Here is a 20,844-nt window from a genome sequence, read left to right as displayed (position 1 = left end):
AAAAAAAGAAGAAGAAATGCCTAGACGATAAGAATAACTGAGCTAAGATTGGCTTAGTAAAAAAAAGTAAGAATAACTGCATACCGAAACTCATTACAACAGAAACAGAATTTACTTGTGTATCATCGATCCAGCCAATGATGAGAATAAAAGAAGGATCTAAACAACTAGATGCAGATTGCCACGCGTTGTGGTGGTCCTATAATTGATGAATTTCTTCTTAAAAGTTTGTGTAAGTTATATTGATTACCAGATGTGGGATATAGCGACTTCAGTGGGTAAATCTAGCTCCGAACTCTTGTGATCAAAATGATGGATTTGCGTTTTGAATTCACTTGAGCAATGTTCTACAATTGTTTGCAGGAAGCTTTCTCTGTATTTGTTGTCTCCGGACAAATTCTTTATCGTCCAACAAATGTTCTGGAAGTTTTATCTCGTGTTTCTGTATCCTTCTTGAATTAGATTACTCAATAGTTTTTCGTCAACTACTAGATGGACTAGAACAAATATTTTATTTGTAGAACTGTCACTTAACATATCCTGTACGCAGGACTGCTGTGCATGGCTGTCAACACAGAACGTCAGACAAAGCTGGTCCCAATTGTGAACAAACGCATTTTTAGGCATTTTCTCTCTGCACTAGAACAGGTAAATTTTGAGAAAAGAGTTTTAGGTGAAAAACTTACATTTAAATTGATTCTTCAGTCTGATTTGTAGCCATGAGTGGTCGCGAAGGTGGCAAAAAGAAGCCTCTGAAGGCACCGAAAAAGGAACAGTCAGAGATGGACGACGACGATGTGGCTTTCAAACAGAAGCAGAAGGAACAACAGAAAGCGCTCGATGCGGCAAAACAGAAGGCTTCCAAGGGTGGCCCGCTGCTTCAGGGTGGAATCAAAAAGTCGGGAAAAAAGTGATCTTACCAAGGGTACTGGTTCGAAGCGAAACAACCAACCTTCTATATCTGCTGCCACTTCAATCGACGACCGGAGGTTAGGTTCGGCAAGCACGTTTGCTGTGCGCGGAACCGTCATAAATGTTAAGCTACAACTTTCCGTTTTTCAACAGTGTCGTGACGGACGTTTGTGGTCCATACTCTATTGGTAAATAAACTTTTTCGCCTAACAATGTATACGATTTATTTGTTATCGCTTCGAATAAATATGTGTTTGTAGGTTACGATTAGTTATTAATGAATGATGTTTGCAGATTGCCGTGGAAATGTTGCGGAGAAAACATTCTTTCATTGCATACGAGAAACTCTCGGTGGAGGACCCGAGAGTTCACGTTGCCGTCAGTTGGGAGCCGGTACGAAATGATCGTAGTACGATTTGGTGAACTCAATCATCAAGTCCAACATGGCGTGAGGCACGAAATCCGGATTACCTTGACCACCTTCAATTCTTCCATCGGCGGTGTAGCGCATGTAGCTGGCAATTGTCGTTTCCGGCGGAACAACAGCTCCATCCTCAACAATACAGTTATCCTTCAGCATGCATCGACGACCCTGTGGAGAGGGAACAAACGGTAAGTGTTAATCATGTGATATTTTGCGTTTTATGCGGGGAGTTCTTCTTCTACGTACTATCACAGCGTTCTTGCCAATGTAAACGTATGATCCGATCGATGCCGCAGACACAACGGCACCCTCCCCAATAAACACATGATCTCCGATTTGTAGTGGGAAAAAGGCCACACCCTTGCTGAACTGTTTGTACGGTGGTCGCACGACGGATCCTTTCGAAATGACACAATATCTTCCGGTACGTACAGCAGCCAAATCTCCACGAATGATCGCTCCACTTTGCACGATTACCTTGCCATGTAGGACGATGTTCTGCGACCCGCACAGTACCGTCTGGCGACTAACCTTGTTGCCGGACGCAGTTTCCACGTACTCTTCTTTGCTGTAGTACGTATTCAGGGCATCCATCGCTGATGAAACGGGAGTAGAAAAGAACCGTACAATAGTGGCTAACAGTTCCAAAATAAAATCGATAGAAAAGATTCTTACTTTAATCCATAAACCTACGAGCAAACGGAATCTAAACAATTGCACTTTCCACAACAAATCCCGAAACAGCATGTAAAGGAGGTACGTTCATAGCAGTTTCATTCGCTTGACAGTTAGAATTAATTTGGTGCATCAAGCGACAGGAAAACTTTATTTAAACCACACAAAAAACAAGTTTTTCTGAAAAAAAGTATCACAAAAAAATTGAGCTACCTGCAAATAGCAGCAAATAATTATACTGCGTTAATTAAATATAAAAATTACAACACGTACTGTTTCACCGACATTTGTCGGTCAATTAGCCATTACACCGACCGTAAAATCAATCGGTACGATGTAGAGATGGTTTGTGTCTTTGCTAGAAGAGTTGAACGAGCAAACCGTTTTTACAATTTGTTTTTACCAAAAAGAACGGAAAAGAAAATACTAATTTTGCTCTCTCCTCCATCTTACTAAAGTTTTCCCTTTGTTTAAAGAAATAGCAATATGAAATACTGCAACATTTGATAGTGAATGAATTTGAAAAATAGAGTCCATTTTTAAGAAATTTGACACGACCGTTGGGGATTTAAACGAGCGCAAGGAGATGCTCCTCAATTTTTTTAGGCATTCCTTCGGATAGAAACACATGTTGAAGCCACAGTTTTCAGTTTAATACTTCCTTTATTATGCAGGGAGTAGTAGTTTTGCTAGACAGCTTTCTATATAACAGGTTTACGATACGTCGAGCGGTATTACTATTGACGAAATGACTGTACGGAAGACGAAAAACAGACGGGATAGAAATGTTTGTTTTACCAGAAAAAGAAGCACAAATTAGTTTTCACAAAACGACCAGTGTCAAGCACATTTAATCGCTAGAAGAAAACAATCGAAACAAACCAATATGAAGAAGAAGTGACAATAAGTATCAGTTTGCTCCGATTAATTAGTAGCCACCGCTTTAAACAGCACTATCCACTATTTTCCACTTTTTCACGGTTTTAGCAATTATTGGTTGGTGTTGGTATTGTTCTCTTTTTTTTGTTTCGAGCGCATCGCTTCCATTTTGTTAATCTTTGACCCTTTTTTCGTGTATAAAAAAGATGTTGTTGCGACTATCTAGCAATAATAAATAACTTCCTTCTGACGCCGTCATGACTTCACACGGTACTAACGGGTTTTGTCGCACAGTTTTCTTACCTAAGCGACGCCTTACTACAATTGAATTGGTATTATATACAGCAAACGAGGACAGTTAGAAAAAGACCGGTTTCTTTCTACTTTCTACAGCTTAAATAAACTATTCATGCTGTCCTCTCGTCACGACGGTTTCCACCATCACGGATGCACGGAATGGATATGAATTCTTATAATGATGATGATAATGATGATCGTTAACGGTTTTGTAATGAGATGATTGAAACGATCGTTCTTAATACGCTAGTACGCTTTACTATCTTCTGCTCTGACTAAATCGCGCCTTTCCTCTTCAAAAAAGCATAAAAAATCTACCAGCACTAACAAACGAACGAACGAACGAACAAACATCCGGGACGATGACGGCAAGCCCGTCTTCCAAGCCCGGTTGGGTACCGACTTAAATTTTCCTTATTTTTGGCACGATATATTCACAAACGAACACGGTTGTTGCAGCTGTGTGTCGACGGTTCACCGTGTCGGTGCACACGGAACAATGTACGGTTGAACCGACGACGATTCGCTACCGTCAGCGCTCTCGTTCGTCTCCTCCAGCACCTTCTGACTGAGGCTAAGGGACCCCAAACCCCCGATGCTACCAGCACCAGTCGCACCACCACCCGCTTCGGTGAGGTCGATCGGTTTCCCACCTTTCGGTCCGATCGTACGAAAGTTCGGGAACCGATGATGGTGATGATGATGGTGATGATGATGGTGATGATGATCCTTGCGCTGATCCTTTCCGAAAGCTTTTTTACCAGTCTTGCGTGCACCGTTGGCTCCGGCCGTACTGGCCGCCAGTGTGGACACGGAGCTCCAGGCCAGTGCAGGCGGCAGCATTCCGTGCCCAATGATGGCAGCCAACGGTGCCGCTTTTTGTCACGAGATTCCCCTCGCCGGCAGCGTGCTGCAGACAACTGATGGTTGAGTTGCGTGATTGACCGACGTGGGGGACAGTGCTAGTGTTGCTGGCGTTGCTGGTGGTGGTGGTGGTGGTGCAGGCAATGTGACGGGGGATCGGTTTTTGACTCTAAATCTAAAGCTTAACGATAGTGCCCGGGGCGTAGGAAACATGTAGAACCGTTGGCCGGGACTCGGCAATCCCTAGACGTAGCGTGTCAGCTGGGCGTAAAAGTCCTGCAGACAGATTTGCAGCTGCTCGAACGAGGGCCGCTCCATCGGTAGCATCGTCCAGCAGTAGGCCATTATTGCGAACCTTTCGGAGAAGGAGAAGAAGAAAAGAGGGAGGAATTTCTTTAAGAGTTCTTCAATTTGATAGTGTGAGGTGGGCAATACTTACAGCTCATCTGGACAGTTGATGGGCTGTGATAACCGGTAACCATCGCGCAAATAGTGCTCCATCTCGAATGGATCGACCTGGGGAATGGGTGAAGAACATATCTCATTAGAACTCAGGAATTTCCTCAGGAACTCAGTCCTTGAACAATAAAAAAAGCACCAGCTCCTACCTCCGCGTAAGGTTGTCGGGCGAGTGTGCACAGTTCCCACATCAGAACACCAAATGCCCAAGTGTCGGAAGCTTCACTGAACTGCTTAAATTGGATGGACTCTAGCGCTAGCCATTTGATCGGCCGATTTTCACTATCCCCGAGACAGTAATAGTCCCCGGGGAAGAGATCTCGAGACAGTGAGTTATCTGCCAGCTTCACTCGCAACTGATCGTCGATTCTGCAATGGAAATGATGGTGTAAAATTGAGATTAATTTCCATTCCGTTCCTGGAGGAGAAGATCAATTCCGAGCTACTTACACGCAATTTCGTGCAGCAATATCCTTGTGGATTACACCATGACTGTGCAGATGGCCAAGTGCTTGTGCGAGCTGTAGCTGAATCTTAACGATCTGTATCGTAGTCAGAGTGCGTGCGACCGGTTCCTGAAGGAAGATCTTTAAATTGCGCGTATTTTCCGGCGCCAGATAGAGCAGAAACGGTGCCGTATGGTCGTCGATCGAGACACCCAACACGGACAGAATGCCAGGATGTTGGGCACCGTACAGACTCATACCTTCGTGCAGCAGCAGCGATACCTGCACCTGGGACGCATGTGGACCGACCGTCTTTACCAACACTTCCTGGCTGTCGTTGTAACTTCCACGATACACCCGTCCAAATGTGCCCTCTTGCAGCAGACTGGACAGTCGTACGCGACATCTCTGCACGGTAAGCTCGGAGATACGGCGCTGCAGCTCTTCGGGTTCGGCATTGGCGTAGATCCGGTTACGCGAAAGTGTCGCTATAGTAGGAGCAATCGAAGGGGGTGACACGATCGAGGACGGTGCTGACGGGGCGTGTGTCTGAAGACGCTGGAAGCTTGACGTACGGATGGGTTGTGCGTGGTGCGGTTTTCTATTAAACGAACCACGAACACAGTACGCGATCATGATGAAGATCGACACGAACAGGATCGCCAGAATGCCCCCGATGATGATCGTGATCAGTCCGTTTTGACCGTTGGATGCATTCTCCAGCAGGTAAGGATCAGGTTGATTAGCGTCCGGATGTTCACTGGAAAAGGACGAGATGGTTAAAGGATTATTATCCAAACTTTGGCAAATGCTTCCTGGTGAGTTGATTTACCTCATTAAGCAGATCTTTTTCCGGCGGAACAGCAACTCGGTTGTATTTCCCGTCGTACGATCGAGCGTTATCTCGATCGTAATCGTTACGTCCACCTCCGCCGACTTTTGGCCGCTGCAGCGCAACCCAATGGCGAATGTTTCGATGTGCTCGGGTATATCACCCTGCCAGGATATGTTCATCGATGGTTTCGGCAATGCGACCGAATCAGGCGAATCAATGTTAATCCGGTAGGGCAGCGGTCGTTCGGCTAGACTTTGCCAGGTGAACGAGATCTCCTCCACATCGGCTGGAACCGGGACGGTAAAGTGTAGTGCGTATGCATTCACCTGTCCCTCACGCACGTAATATATTTCGGCCGATAGTCCTATAAAAATGGAGAAAAGAATATATTTTAGTAGAGATAAAACATCTATTTCGTTGCGGTATTCATTTGTGTTGAAAAGTTTGAAAATGAGTTATACGGCGACGACTATATACACAGTTGAACTGTTATACGCTTGAACGATCTTTCCGTTCGTTTCGTTGTAAACGAAATATTTTTTTGGGGCAATTTAATGATGGCGAAAAGTATTTTATGTTGCTTTATTTCAAGCTATTTGAAAAGTTTTATTTAATACTTTTAATTAGTTTTACATAGTGAAGGAGACTCACAACCATCTGAAAATTATTTATCATCTTAAACCTCCAACCAACTATACAGTTAATTTATCTCACCCATCTTTTCAGAACAACCTTACAACATTACTACCTACCGCAAGCAGAAACTATTCTCATTTACCTACCCAACACCCAACTATTGTGTTGATCATAATTCAGCATTAAGTTTAATGTGGTTTATCAACAAAAAAAAACTCACACATTAAGATTCTTTCCCGGCGTTTATTTCATTTAATAGCTTCCTCCAGTCTCACATACTTTACGTGCAGTTTGTGTGTGTTCGTGGTTGGCCATAAGTAGAACAGCAACAGCAAAAAAGCTTCCCTAGCGGCGTTTCGAAACATATAGCATGATGCCATTTTACAAGCGCCACGAAAAGAAGCAAAAAAAAAAATTGCGATGCAAATTTTGCAAAAGCATTTAAAAAGCAACAACAAAAAAAATATGAAAAATGAAAGCAAAACAAAATGGAGTGCAGCCTCCGTGTGTCTGTTATTACTGTATCACACACTAGGTCGTGTTTGGAGGTTTTCCCTCCATTCTTCTACGTCCGAGCCAATGCGCGACAATTATCGCCCAAGAATTATGAGGCGTTAGTGTGTTGCTGCTTAATGCGACAGTAAGCTGCTATAAAATAAATTTTAATCCGCTCAAATTGCATCCGCCCGGTGGCTTCTGCAGTTACCTTTTCTCTTTCCCCACCTCGTTTTTTGTTGTTGTTTGTTTCTACCATTGTGCCGTGTTGATATTGCTGCTCGGTGGCTTAATATTGCCCGGTCGATTGGTGGGAACGATTTGGTGGATTATATTTTTTTAAAAAAGAAGGGAAATAATTCCATCTGGATAGCTTCATACCGAAGTTTATGATCTCTGATCCAATAGAGATGTACGCCATTAATTGTACAAATCACTTTCCAAGAGAACGGATTTACTAAGAGTCTTCTATATAAATCAAAGATAAACGATGAACCACCATTACGAAACAAACTGATTTCAACTCCAGAGTTGTAAATAGTAATTTTGGTTCATACTGTTATATTCAAATAGGCATCGATATTTCCCAAAGCGATCGACAAGAATATTAAGAGCAATAACACTACTTCAATATAACTGCGATCAGAAGATCGTGATATCTGTCCATGAAAAACGAGTACGATCGTACTAGTGTATACCAGTTTATGTTGCATATAACTGTCAAATGTATAACTCCGATTCAATTAACCAAAGCAACCGCTACGATCGTTCCCGAATCGAACAAAATCCAACATTTTACTGACTAGATCTAAACTCTACATTCACATTAGTAATCTCTTTAGGGCAGTATGCTTCACATTCATTTGCTCAACAATGTTGCCACTAGTAGAGATCTTAGCACGCGATGAGGAACAATTTACCCGTCAATTAACAAGCGCGCGCCATTAACCTGTCTCTCTTTCTCTCTCTCTCTTTATGATGCGCCACATTACACGTGGTTAGGAAAGGCGCGAAAACTCACATTAGACACGGATCGGCGAAAAATAGCATTGTGTTTGAAACAAAACAAAAAAAAACGAAAAACAATCCCATTGTAAATCGTTTTGCTTTAACCTTTTCACCAACACCATTCACAGTTTAGCTATTCGCGGCTGTGTGCCGTTTACAGTGGCACAACGTTTGCACTAAATAGTACCTTTTGCTGTTCCTTGCTAGCTGTAATTTTTTCAATTTACGCAGTGAAAAGTGAGGCGAAGAAAAAAGGCATATAAATCACTGCCAAAACTACGCCGAAAAAAAAAACACTCCGGATGTGAAACTGGGTAACTTCCGACCGGGGAAAAGGGTATGAGAGCTTACCGGGAAAATAAAAAAAACACACGCAAAAAAAAACGTGGCGACATTTAATGATGCATACACACTTGCCACGGTAGCCGTCAACATCCCGTACTAACAGCTCTCGAGCATATTTGTGCAGACTTTGGGGCGCCTTTTTGGTCGTTGGTTGATGAGTTTGTTCTCGCGCACTTGCAAATAGTGTGAGTTTTTTTTTTTTTGCGAAGGTTTGGAATTTTTCTCTCACAGCTCGCTTTTCACGGTTCGTCGCACTAACGGTGTTTGGAATTAATTTTCCTCCCATCTGGACGTGAAAAGAAGATTTGCTTCACCAGATCTTTTTTTTTTTTGCTGCACCCCGTACCCGGTTGATAATGTCGTGTTTGTGTGATTATGGGCAACTAACAATAAGCAGGCCAACTCTCTCTCTCTCGAAAGAGAGAGAGAGAGAAAGGAAAGAAGATAAGTAAAAATGTTTTTATCTAATTAAATGCACTAAAACCTCGGGATGGATGTGGCATAGACGACAAAGTGTTTATTCTGCGTGATGGAAAATAATTGTTCATAGCAAAGGACACCATGCAAGCAGGGCGAAGAAAATCGCATCAATCTGGGAACTAGGTGACACCGCAGGGTGGGTTAAACGTCTATTAAATCCCATTCCAAAGTATCGTTTTTTTTCTTTTCTTCCTTTTGGTGGCCCCTTTTTGCTGACCACGTTGCAACCGTAGGGGTAAGATAATAATAACAATCAACCAGAAAATTGAGAGATAATCCGATTAAATTTAATAAACAACCAAGTAGGTTGGGACGCAGGGTTCGTCGCTTACTATGCTGCACCTTGTAAAAGCTCACCCCTAGCAACGGTGGCTGTGTGTGCGTGTGAATGCGCTTAAGGGATGAAACGGGTTGACACCTTGATGATGGGTGAATTGGTACTAAATATTTACTAGAGAGCCTAACAGATGCTTGATTCATCGGCAGAGAGATGTTTCCACTGCGTGTGTCACAAGGAAAAAGCCTAGACAAAACGTACCAGTTTGGAAAAAAGAAGAGATTTAGATGCTAATGTGAGGATTATGCGTTCGACAAAAAAAGAAGAAAAAAAACATAGAAAGAGGAAAGCAAAACAACAACACAAACATAAAACCAACGAATGTGACGAATTTTAAGCACAAACACCAAGTTCATTTGGATGGGTTTTGTTTTCTTCAAACGGTTTTTTTTGGTTTGTTTTTCCTTTATTTATTTTTTTAGGGTTGCCGGTGAACAATGGGTTGATGAATATATTTGAAGCGTGAAATGCAAAGATAAAACAAATCAGCGATAAATCTAAAACCTACACAATAACTTAATCACAGTTCCCCTTTTGACACTGTGTTATAAAATTAAATAAGGTAATAGGATAGTTGGAAGAAGGACAAAAAAAAACAACGAAAATTTATTACACCTACCAATAGAAAAAGAAATGAACTACAATAGTATTAAGAATGCAAACCAACAATGGCAACCATATTTCGAACAGAAATGGAAAGAAAAGAGAGAATTACAGGGAATAATTCCGATGGTAAAACGTCGATTATGCGATTGATGAAATGAAGAAGAGAAATAGTTTACTCAGTTGATTGACAAAGCTTGTGTAGCGTGAAAGAGGACACTTTGCGCTATGGTAACCGTACTCGTAATGGAAGACAGACAGAGATTGAACAGGAAGCGCATCAGAAATTGAATAACTACATTTGAAAGGAATCTTATTGTATTGGAATGATATAGCGAAGACATTGAAGTATCGTTGCAGTTGTGTTCGTTTTCGATTACTTCTTTTTTTTGTAGTTTGTTTTTAAATTACTTTAGAAAAGGTTTTATCTTCGTAACATGCTAGGTTTCGAAGTTGGTTAAGCGAAAAATAACTTTCTAGATTTGGCTTAAAAAATGTTCCCTTTTTTCTCCATTTACTGCATTTGAGTTGGACATTGCCAATGCATCAGATAAACGCTGTAGAATTGCATTTCTATTCCACCACAATAGAGCGACCCCCGAGGTTTGGAAGGTTCTTTTTCAGTGCTGTGGAAATGTTGTTTTTTTATTACTATTATCTGTGTTTTCAATTATAACCTAACCGCAAGCACGCTATCTCTTACAACAAGTCGTTATGATTTAGTGTGAATTGGAGTCGATTAAAGCAAGATTGGGGAATTGTATTTTTCTTCTCGATTTTTTTTATTCCTATAGAGGATCTTTTAGCAATGTGAGAACGACCCTTATGGTACAGGTTAGTCTGTCGGTCACCGCTGTTTCCCAGGCTGATAATCTTCCGGAACGGAATCGGTTTTAGTCTGCAACACACTTTGCCATGGTATTTTTTTTTCTTTTGCTTTTGGTTTTGTTTCACCCGTTTTTGTCTGCATTATGTACGGTAGATCACTTCAGTTTGGGAAGTGGAGAATTGCACCGAACTGTCCACACAACAGCGAAGGTGTGAAATGCGCTATGTTGCGGTGCGAACGGCATTATTGTTTTTACAAAAAACCCCGGACAAGTGAATTCTCAATGGAATCCATATCCGACCCGTATCCGAAACCCCAACAAGAACAGGAAAACGGGGAAAACGAAATCGTTTTAAGAGCACAATTGGAAATGGAGCTTAAAAGTGTATTGTAAAAGGAGAAGACAAGCAAAACGGTTTGTGTCGGTTTTTATTAGAATGTTCTAATAAAGTTTCGAACAATACAACGTAATGTCAAACGAATGCCAGGTGGAAGAAGTAAAGGAAAGGATGTGGAAAAGGAAACATAAGAAAACGGCAATGAGCCGCAAAACAGGTAAAAAAAGCCGAAATTTACTTACAAACAATGGAGGTCATAGCAAAAGCAAGCAAAGAAAAACAATAGAACAGAACTTAAACCGATAAAAGCGTGAAAATAGAATAAAAGAAAAAAAAAGGAAGCAATAACAACAAAACCTCCCCGGAGGAAACGATAGAAAAACCCGTATTAAAAAGAAGTAAAAACGTCGGCACACGTTTTTTGACAGCTTCAAACTAATTGTTCTATTCATTTGTCGACATTTTAGAGCAAATAGCTTGAAACTGGAGTGATTTTTTGTTGTTCGAAAAGAAACCCAAATTTAAAGAAGTGAAAAAACGAGCGAAGGAAAAGTTAGAAGTTTCGTTGCAAGGTGTTTTTAGAGGATTTAAGTTGTATAAAATAATTAAAATTACAAAAACCATGTTGGTTGTGCTGCTAGAAGAAGCACTACTTTAGTGATAAAATTGCGAAGAAAGAGACTAAGAAAAGTATCATTCGACACATCTTTTTTTTGTAGATGATTTTTTGAAGAAAAGCTTTTTTTATGCGTGTCTTCGTTCAGCATTGTCTGTAAAGTTCTTTTATTTGGATGTAAGCCGGCATTAAAATCACCACTTTTCCATTTGCTGAACAAATTCGTCAACCATTGCTAGAGTGAAGAAAACCCCTTTCCGAAGTCCAATGCTAATTTATAATTTAAAAACTTTCCTTCCAAGTTGGAAACTTTTGTCCACCCTTTTTTGGTGAAACTATCGTTTGGATTTCTCTCTCTCTAACGCAATGTTGCATTCGGTTCGACTTTTCACTTTCGGACAGACTATGTTTTTAGGCAAAGTTTCTTAAAATTCACACTTTACTTTCCGAAGGCAAGGCTGAGACAGATAAGTAAGTAAAGATTTAAATACGAAATGTCACCGAGTTCGTGTCTGTTTTCCTTTTTGCACAAATTTTTGGCCCATCTTCAGGTTTACGTCTGAATTGCGTCGATCACAAGGAAAAGTCTTCAACAGACTATCATCCTCTCTATCCACTGCGTTGCAGCAGAAATTAGCGGAATGATTAATTACACCCGCGAATGTCTTTAGATTCGGCTGGTTCTTCGACAAGTCACACGGCCACAAACGAGGAGATTTACACGCGCGATGGCGACACGGTGGCTGTGTCGCACGGCTTAAATCCCACAGACAAAAATGATCGTGAAAGCTGTGATCGAATGAAAACCCCCGAAAAAGCCTTAAAGGTACCGGTGTTTTACGCATTTCCTGGTGCCATTTTTTTTAGTTGCTTGTGTTGGACACTCTTTCTGCAGAGAAGTGCTAAATCAGATCCGCTCGGTGCTATTCGCGGTGCGGTCGTGCTTTGCTTTAATTAGAATTAATTGCTTAATTTCCTTCAAATCATGGTATGCCAGGGCTATGAAGGAACACGTAAGGGTATGGTAACGAAAAGAAAAAAAAAGACTCCACAAAACCAAAAAGGAGAATTATGGACTGTCAGCAGAAAATTTATTCCATTCACATAATATATTTCTGAGTGCTGGAAAACATCTCGACCCGGTGACTGTGGACAGCGTACCGGGGACCGACTGTTAAAGTTGTGTTTCTGTGACATATTTTCTTGGTGCGCGAGAGAGAAAGAGAGAGAGAAACTATAGCAAAAAAAAGTCGCAGATGAAAATCCTTTTATTTCTATCTTCTTATCCACACACAGACAAAAAATCCGTTGGTTGGAAGATGGATAAAAACTCAGCTCATCTTCAGCTTCCTGCTACTGAATGCTGGTCAGAATGGGAAATGATTTTCCAGTTTAATATGCATAGATTGTATGGTTATGGTGGAATGTAGTTTTTACAAGCAAAAAAAAAAAAGGATTCCGATGGCGGTGAGGAGCTTTGCGAAAAAGGACGCAACCATGCGCGTGTGGCAATCGAAATGAAAATCCGTTCCATTCATCCACAAGGCACCACCCCGTTCGCCATGCCTGGGTTGTCTGTGTAATTTCATCAAGGTTCCACCTACTGTTTAGAGCTGTGCGGTTGTGTCGAGCAGAAAGAGCATCTTTTCAATTAATTTCTTCGTTTAATTAATTTCATTCGGTACACTGTGATGACGCGCAATGGTTTGTACGGGCTAGTGGCCGATTTGTGGTTTGCGAATGGGGATGAAAATAGAAAATCGCTTCTGACCAAGTATTGGTGAGCAGCGGTAGGTAAGACGGTAGGGAGATCGTTTTGGCGCAACATAAGTGGTCTGGAAATCATCACCATTCGTCGATTGTTTTCCCCGACTGTTGGATGGATGGTGGTTTTGGGGTTTTTTTATTTGACTCACACAGCTTCAACACGGATCTCTTTAGCATTCCATCCGCAATCCATCACAGCGTTAACCCAGGGTGTGTGACCGTGCCAGATGTGAGAAAATGGATCGATATGGTCAGTAACGTACCCATACCCAACACCGGTGGTAATGTGAGACTATGTTTTGAATGTCTTTTGGTTGAGGAAGGAAGGCACTCACAGTGAAGAAATCCCGCAACCATCGATGGAAGATGGAAATGGATCAACCAAAAAGCCACAAACTATTTTTACGTTTATACCGATATACGCTGTTGTTCCTGATGTCTTGTTGCGGTTTCTTCCACCGATTGTGGTATAATATGGGAATAAATGCATCTGGTCTTGGATTGTACATCATATTGCACACCACGGCATGTGTTGATACAATTAGCGATCTTGTAAAGATTGAGGTAGAAGAAAAAGTTCACCCTTCAGAATTGGGACATGATTAATTGTCTCCATTTTCGTGTGCTTGGAATAATATTTTCTCACATTGTTTAGAAAGCTAATAGACTTAGACGTCCAGCGCTATTAACCTCACAGATTCATTTAGCAAAACTTTCCCAATAAATGAGGACTATAATGAATTGCCCTTCTTCTGACTTTTCTTCCAAGATCAATTTTTCCAGTTTGCCCTCATTGTGCCGGTAGCAAATCATTCTGTCGATAAATTGGTTCAGAGCTGCATCAAAACCACACTAATTACCGGGAGCACACACCCGGCCACTACTTCCAGCTTGTGAGCAATTATGCTGCTGCAGACATTGGAACTCAATTGGAAATTCTGTCCGCCCATCGTTAGCTGCCCTACTGCTGCTAGTGATGGATTTGATTTGGCTTTTCTTTAAGAGAATAGGAGGAAATAAAAAAGAGATCCACCTTAAACGGTCCATTTCTTCAAGATCTGTTCTCGTCTTGTGCTCTTGGATGGGAGGAGACACTTCTGGGAGTATCGCACTTCAGATTTGCTAATAATAATTAAATTAGAACTGACAGCACGGTACGGCGAGACTGGGGGCCGGGGGCATAGAAGAAGCTATCCCATGCTACTCACCGGGCCAGAACACAAATGGCACACCATCACGGCATCAACTTCTTTGCGCGTTGTGGCCCACTTGAAGGAGGGTCCTTCTTTCTCGAGCGTCTCAAACGATGTTAATTAAATGCTACACATTTCACTTTGGTGCTCCTGAATGACAAATTCCTTCCATACGTAAGAAATGCACGGTGGTCACGGAAGGTTAGAAAATAGGAAACAACCGTGTGTGGTAAGACGTACTGGGCGGTGATGTGAGGGTTGCAACGCCTCGCTGAAAATTAGTGTGAAGTAAAATCATCTTTCATCGAAATTGACAGGAGGCGTGTATAAACTTCTTGTTTCGTTGTTTTCCCTTAGAAGTTAGCAAACCCCCTTCAAGGTTGGGGGGTATACCATTAAGGCGTTGGAGAGGAAAGCCGTCCCAGTTATGCTTTTCCTTGCCGAACGTACTCATTATGATGTACGATCGCAACGCTGATCGTCGTCGTTGTCGTCGGGCGTGAGCTGTCGCGAAAGATATTCGCCAAAATGTGTCGCGATGATGACGTTTGTTTGACATTTACACGGGAAAGGTTGGCCACGGAGGACGCGAAGGTTGGCAGACTGTGTGTGTGTCTGTGTGTTTATAGACGAGGAAGAATTTCAAGATATTTTAAGCTTATTATGCGATGAAATTATGCTGCCCGGGTGACTTGGCACGCGAGCCATCCGCGAGGAGCAAAGCCGGTTCGTTTGCTTTAAATGGCCTCACCTCATGCTTTGTCCTGGTTTCGTTACATAGCGCTGTAATGCGCCAAAATTCCACGTGCTCATGCTCCTTCTCTCTCTCTCACCATGGGAACCGCTTTTTTCGGGAGGGTAAAAACGTGTCTTGTCGGCCCTATTTTTAAGCGCCTCATTTTCATTCATTCGATCCTTGGACATCAAACTCCCCATTCCGCCAACGCTGGGTGGGGGAGGAATGCGAAACGTGGCAAGTAATGCGCTTTGGGACTTAGTTTCCTTAAGGTTCCGGTAAAAAGGATCTTCACCATTCCACGGCCACTTGTGTTTTGCTTGCCGGGAACAACAGAAGAGGCACGTATAATGGTCAGATGGCTTTCGATGGCGATACGGAAAATTATAATAACAAAAACTTTTCTTTTGCAACACGCCAGAGAGGAAGGGCGGGTGTGTGTGTGGGATGGTGGATTTTCTTTCGACGGAAAACTGTCCCCCCAAAAACGACGGCAACCGGGCATCATCGACATTTCAGCAGTAACGAGCGTCAATTGTCAACGATTTTCACTGGAAAAGTGGACGATTTCCGCAAAAAGTTCTTCGCAGGGCAGCGGATGGCGACAAGTGTTTTGAGTCAATAATCTGGCGAAAATTTGGCACACAATCGAAACGGCGCGACCGTGTTGGTTGGGATTGAGAAAATAAATTGCTTTAAAGAAAAAATCTTTTGCACAATAAGTAGAATTTCTCGGAATGTGGCCAGCTGAAATGTTTACCCCGTGGGTAGTGAAATCGTTCACACTAAGCTGATGTAAAATCGACGAAAGTTTAAAGTGCAAACGTTTGTTCATGAGAAGATGGGTGGGAAATGGTGAACTTTAAAGCTGTCTCGTTTCGTTGTAATTGAGAAAACTTGTCGATGTTCCAAGCCGTTGAAAATTAAACAAAAACGTTTGTGTCGGCGCCTAAATTTATGCAAACTAAGTTCATTAGAGGATTTACAGCAAAAGATAAACAACACAACAAATGAAGCAAAAGCTGTTATACCACGAAAACGAGGTGGATATAAGATTAAAAATTTTAGTAACGATTTAAAATGTAAACAAACCAAACAAAAAACGCACTATAATCATCACATCACAAACGTGTAATTCTGGTGTGAAAACAAACCCAAAACACTCACAGACACACACACACATACATGACGTAAAAATTATAATGAAATTGTTAAATCACATCCTTCACTCATTTCCCGCCTTCCGGTAGGACATCAGCATGAGCGTGATCCAATACGCTTGCCGTACGCAAAATTCGATTACAAAACCCACGCGTACCGTTCTTGGGTCATCAATCGAATCGGGGAAAATGTCCTTCGCCCTTCGTCCGAATGGTGTTTTCCGGCGGTCCAATTTCACGGTTCGTTGCCCTTCGTTTGCGTAGAAGCGGCATATGTGCAGCAGTGCAAATATTCGTCCACTGGCGCTTCCGTCGCCCCAGCACATAACCTCAGCTAAATACAATTTCATTGAGCATTTCACGGAAAAATGTAATTACATTACAAGCCTCACACACTCACCCAATCGCCCTTCCCGGTAGAATCGCAATCCGGAACCGGATGCCTATCATGCCGAAACACTAAGGGCAACACACAGCGAATGCGAATGAATAAATGAATGCCAAAAAAAGAAGAAGAGAAGGTGCCAAAAACAAATGGTCGACATCTTTAGCTTGATGTAAGCTGAGCGATTAAATTATCATGGAGAGATTTCGCTACATTAAGCAGGACGAGCATTTGCTTGTTAGCGCCTTACAAACCTATAACACACACCCCATAGTTTTCCCTTTTTCCAGTCCTGCGCTAGAAGCGGACATAGTGTGACGAGGTTGACAAGGTGTGTGTGCGTGTGGCGTTTTGAGTTCAATATTTTGAAGGAGTGTTTTTCACAGTCACGGTAGGTGTTCCCGCGGTTGTACACCACCAGCATACAAATCACACGAAACCGTTTGTAATAATTCCATCCAGGGGTCGCGTTACATCCCCTCAAACTTTCTCGCAACCATCACCGAGGGGTGAAATTCGTAACGGTCCGTTACCACGCGTCAAGAGTGGTGTGTTAGTGCGAAAAAAAATATAGAACGAATTTGCCATTTATTTGTACCATTTTCCTCTATGCTTCGGTATTGCTCCGGCCCGGGGAGGTATACCGGAACCGGAACTTTAAAAGTTCAATAAAATGCATTTTGGGAAAGCGGGAAAAACAAAGAGCATGTGAGAAGCATGTTTGCATTGTTCGATTTATTCTGGTTTTCATGCTGAACTGCATTCAATACAGCAAAAACCAGAAGTCCCGAGATGTGTGTGTGTGCGGCAAAGTGTCAAATTTGCTGATGTCCCGTCGATAACAGAGTGTGGCGCTGAGCGATGAGCTTAATTGAAGTACCACCCGATTGAAGTGTCCGTGGACCATTTGCTATCGACCACTCGATTTGGCCATTTCGCCCATTTTGTTCTACTTGAACGCCTTCCCCGGGTGGGCAGCTGCATTTTCTCGGTGATTATAATTGATGGTTGTTCGCGGAACCTCCGGGTTATACCAGTTGTTGAAGTGTGTTTGCCACTGTTTTCAACGAACTGCTAAGGACTTTACCCACACACACACACGACGGAAAGTTAAAGAGGTCCTGATTTTGATGAATTTCAATAGGTAACAAGCGGGAAGCTGCATAGGGATTTTTTTTTTAAACAAAAAATAGTGATCCTCGAAGGATCGTTAAGTGTGAATGTATAGTGGTCGCATAATTAATCCCACAATTGATCACACTTTTCAAACTCATTGGGTGACATTATCGTCATCTCGCCTTCTGGAGATCGGCTTCACAGCAGCTTCCAGGTTAAGGGATGCTTATCGCCCCAGGACCCTCTGGTGTCAGTATTTGTAATGGGTATTTCTTGTGCGGGTCACTTCACACATGGTTCAATTGTATTTTCAACGACATATCACGATGAAGGTAGAATACAAGTCAAACCATTGGTGCTAAACAGTGCTTAGCATGACTGTATGGTTACTTGTTTATTAAGAATAAACAGAAGACTTATTTTTTATTCAATCTTTTCAATTTCTTCAAATTTCTTTTACACTCGAAAAACATTTGCCCCTATAATTATGCTACGGACTGTAGTTAAACCCGACAGTCTTTAAAGAGATTTTAAAGTGAAATATGTTAATGAGTTTAATTCAATACCATAAACCCTACGAGAAGCTATTGAAGCACTCTCAGCACAGCAAACAATCGATACTCGTGTGTAGAATATAGTAAATCTGATAAAATGCTTTTTAAATCAGTTTTTCAAAGTCAAACCCAAAAAAAAAATCGCCACTTTCATACAAAATGAAATCAATCCTTTTACGCAATAAACCCAACCCAGGCTTGTGTGTAATATAATTAAGAAACAATCAATTCCAGCTTCGTGCCATTCCGGCCATGGATGGTGGACACATCATGGTGAAAATAATAATAATGAGTAGCAATTCATTTAGCGTATTAATGAAATTCGTCCAACGCCACCTGACAATATATGTACATATTCGCTCTAGCGCCCTTCCTATCATTGGTTCACATTTGTGCCCTCCTACCCTTTCGGTGGGCCGGGGTAGTTAAATGCATACGATCGATTAAAACAAAATCCCTTCCTATCAAACGCCCCGCAAGCCATTTTGGAATCGCGTGCAGATTAAAGTCAAGCGCGTACATGGCAACCCATTTGGCCAATTAAATCCAGACAGTGGGTAAATCTCGTGAAGCGTGAAGCCTGGTGGTGGATCCTTCAGTAGATACGAATGCAGTACATTATGCTGAAAATTGATGATGTTTTGTAATTGCATCCCGAAGATACAGCCTTTATCGTAGCAGCTGTACTTCTTGTCCTAGTTTCCTTGCTGGACTTAAATTATGTACGATCGTAACACTTGCGTTGTACTGAATTATATTTAAAAACAAACTATACTTCAATATTCCCGCACTATGTGTGTTACATATTTAAATTTCCTACAGATAAAAGTACATTTACACTTCATCACGGCCTGAAATCAAACTACGAAACGATAACTAATTCCATGATAAATCTCTGCTCCAATTTTACCAAATGTCCCACACGTGGGTAGGGAGATGAATGTGTCAAGCCCACTTTGACACTACCCACCCAAAAATGCGTGACAAGTGATGCGTAATTTATGCGAATTGCATTTGCAATTGCGGACGTGAAAATGCAGCACAAAAATATGCTTCAGTGGTGGCAAATTGTGTAATTTTAATGCCATTCAAACCAGCTATCAGCCGCAATCGATGGTCGAGCGGTATTGTACGAACGGTTTGTGCGATTCATTGTCCCCTGTATGAAGCTGGTAACTCCATTTGCCAGAAACGAGTTTCAGGAATTCCATAAAATATCGATGTGCACATTTTACGAGCCTTAGTGAGCTGATGGGAATGATTTTCCGGACTCTCAGGTCCAGAAGAATGTCACCAAAACGGGGAAATAAAAGCGACAGAAGGTCTCACTTGTTTGTGTTGGCAACTCGTCAAGGTAGTCAACATCTTCATATCCACTGATCGGTTAGCCGGATCATCGATGGAGTCGAAAAGATAGCAAAGAGGGCGAAAAAAAACAGAACGCCTAGAGCTATCACCTAGAGCTCTTGTTCAGGTTACCCGAACGTTTGGACGAGATTTATGACCAGCGAGGTTTTTCGTTCATCCAAGCAATTCAAGTTTGCCCTGTTCAGAAAATCACGTCTTCCGGATAGGTTTCACTCTCGTTTTTTTCCACTAGCTAGTAGCATTGCGATCGACCGGGTGACCGGTAATCCGATTAATTTAATGACTTGGGAACGAGACTTGCGGATAGGTTATGTGGCGACGACTAGGTTAGGTTTTCCATCCATGCATACGGCCTCCGTTCTGCGGGCCCGGGTACATTGGTATTGACCGTGGAAAGAATCGTGAAACGGCACGTCCACGCTACTCCAGGGGCAATAAATTAGCGTTCCGTTGGGTTTTATGCTCTTTTCCGACATCTTGAACCTAGGTTCTTGGGTTTTGGGGGGAACAGTGAAAGCGGGGATTCGGGGATTTTGTGTGTTTTCTCCACGAGGAATTGAACAGACGAACAATGTTCGAAAACAATCCTTAAATTGAATCTGCATGCACCAAGAACTCGCACTGGGGCGTTCGGATATCGCTATGAATGTACCATATTTTATACCGTACCGCCCTGTACGACTTCCGGCTAACAATGGAGGCAAGAGATCGATTTAGGTATTAGAGGAACGATTAATTAAACAAAACGTACTGCCACAGTTCATCCAGAGCAACGCGATTGGAAATTTGGTACTTCTGAGTAGTGAGGAGTAGAGTTCCTCAAATAAAAAAACTGTAGATCGGATGAAATTTGAAACGGACACTGTAACTGTTGGAAAGTACAGAAAACGCTCGTTGCATGCCGGTGCGTAACACGGCTGGAAGGAATTTTTATAACGCTTTTGTACATTGTGATGCTTTTGTTTAGCTACGCAGCTACGCGTTCCAAGGAGGATAAATGTTTATTTTTATGACTGCTACTGTTTTTAATTAACTCTCGGTACTAGCTCACACCAAAAACCAAAACACGACACCGGGACGTAAACAA

At 42.1% G+C, this 20,844-nt stretch overlaps 3 protein-coding genes across 4 annotated transcripts in view; 1 reads left to right on the top strand and 2 right to left on the bottom strand.

The window, feature by feature from the left end:
• The first annotated feature begins 526 nt into the window (after positions 1 to 526).
• On the top strand, positions 527 to 1,129 carry LOC125766219 (translation machinery-associated protein 7 homolog). Of its 2 annotated transcripts, none has more exons than XM_049431971.1 (2): positions 527 to 648; positions 706 to 1,129. In XM_049431971.1, the coding sequence occupies exon 2, from the start codon at positions 720 to 722 to the stop codon at positions 912 to 914; it is 195 nt and encodes a 64-aa protein (XP_049287928.1). In that variant the 5' UTR covers positions 527 to 648; positions 706 to 719; the 3' UTR covers positions 915 to 1,129. The 2 variants fall into 2 exon arrangements, with proteins under 2 accessions (XP_049287928.1, XP_049287929.1); XM_049431972.1 differs by having other exon boundaries at positions 531 to 648; positions 718 to 1,129.
• Positions 1,111 to 2,130, bottom strand: LOC125766214 (dynactin subunit 5). The gene is made up of 3 exons (XM_049431965.1): positions 2,012 to 2,130; positions 1,583 to 1,932; positions 1,111 to 1,504 (listed from the first exon to the last, which is right to left on the bottom strand). The coding sequence occupies exons 2-3, from the start codon at positions 1,928 to 1,930 to the stop codon at positions 1,292 to 1,294; spliced, it is 561 nt and encodes a 186-aa protein (XP_049287922.1). The 5' UTR covers positions 1,931 to 1,932; positions 2,012 to 2,130; the 3' UTR covers positions 1,111 to 1,291.
• A 2,155-nt stretch (positions 2,131 to 4,285) lies between these two features.
• The window catches only part of LOC125766206 (tyrosine-protein kinase Dnt), an 84,183-nt gene continuing 67,624 nt past the window's right edge, over positions 4,286 to 20,844 (bottom strand). Inside the window, exons 2-6 of the mRNA XM_049431940.1 lie at positions 5,789 to 6,155; positions 4,961 to 5,716; positions 4,660 to 4,879; positions 4,491 to 4,567; positions 4,286 to 4,406 (exon numbers count right to left, since the gene is read on the bottom strand). Of these exons, the coding sequence (XP_049287897.1) occupies positions 4,295 to 4,406; positions 4,491 to 4,567; positions 4,660 to 4,879; positions 4,961 to 5,716; positions 5,789 to 6,155 (1,532 nt within the window). The 3' untranslated portion in view covers positions 4,286 to 4,294. The remainder of the gene's footprint in view (positions 4,407 to 4,490; positions 4,568 to 4,659; positions 4,880 to 4,960; positions 5,717 to 5,788; positions 6,156 to 20,844) is intronic.

The sequence above is a fragment of the Anopheles funestus genome, chromosome 2RL (assembly GCF_943734845.2).
Source record: "Anopheles funestus chromosome 2RL, idAnoFuneDA-416_04, whole genome shotgun sequence".
In the NCBI taxonomy this organism is placed as follows: Eukaryota; Metazoa; Arthropoda; class Insecta; order Diptera; family Culicidae; genus Anopheles; species Anopheles funestus.
Note: the sequence above shows the minus strand (reverse complement) of the source record. Positions and strands in the feature narration are given on the sequence as shown.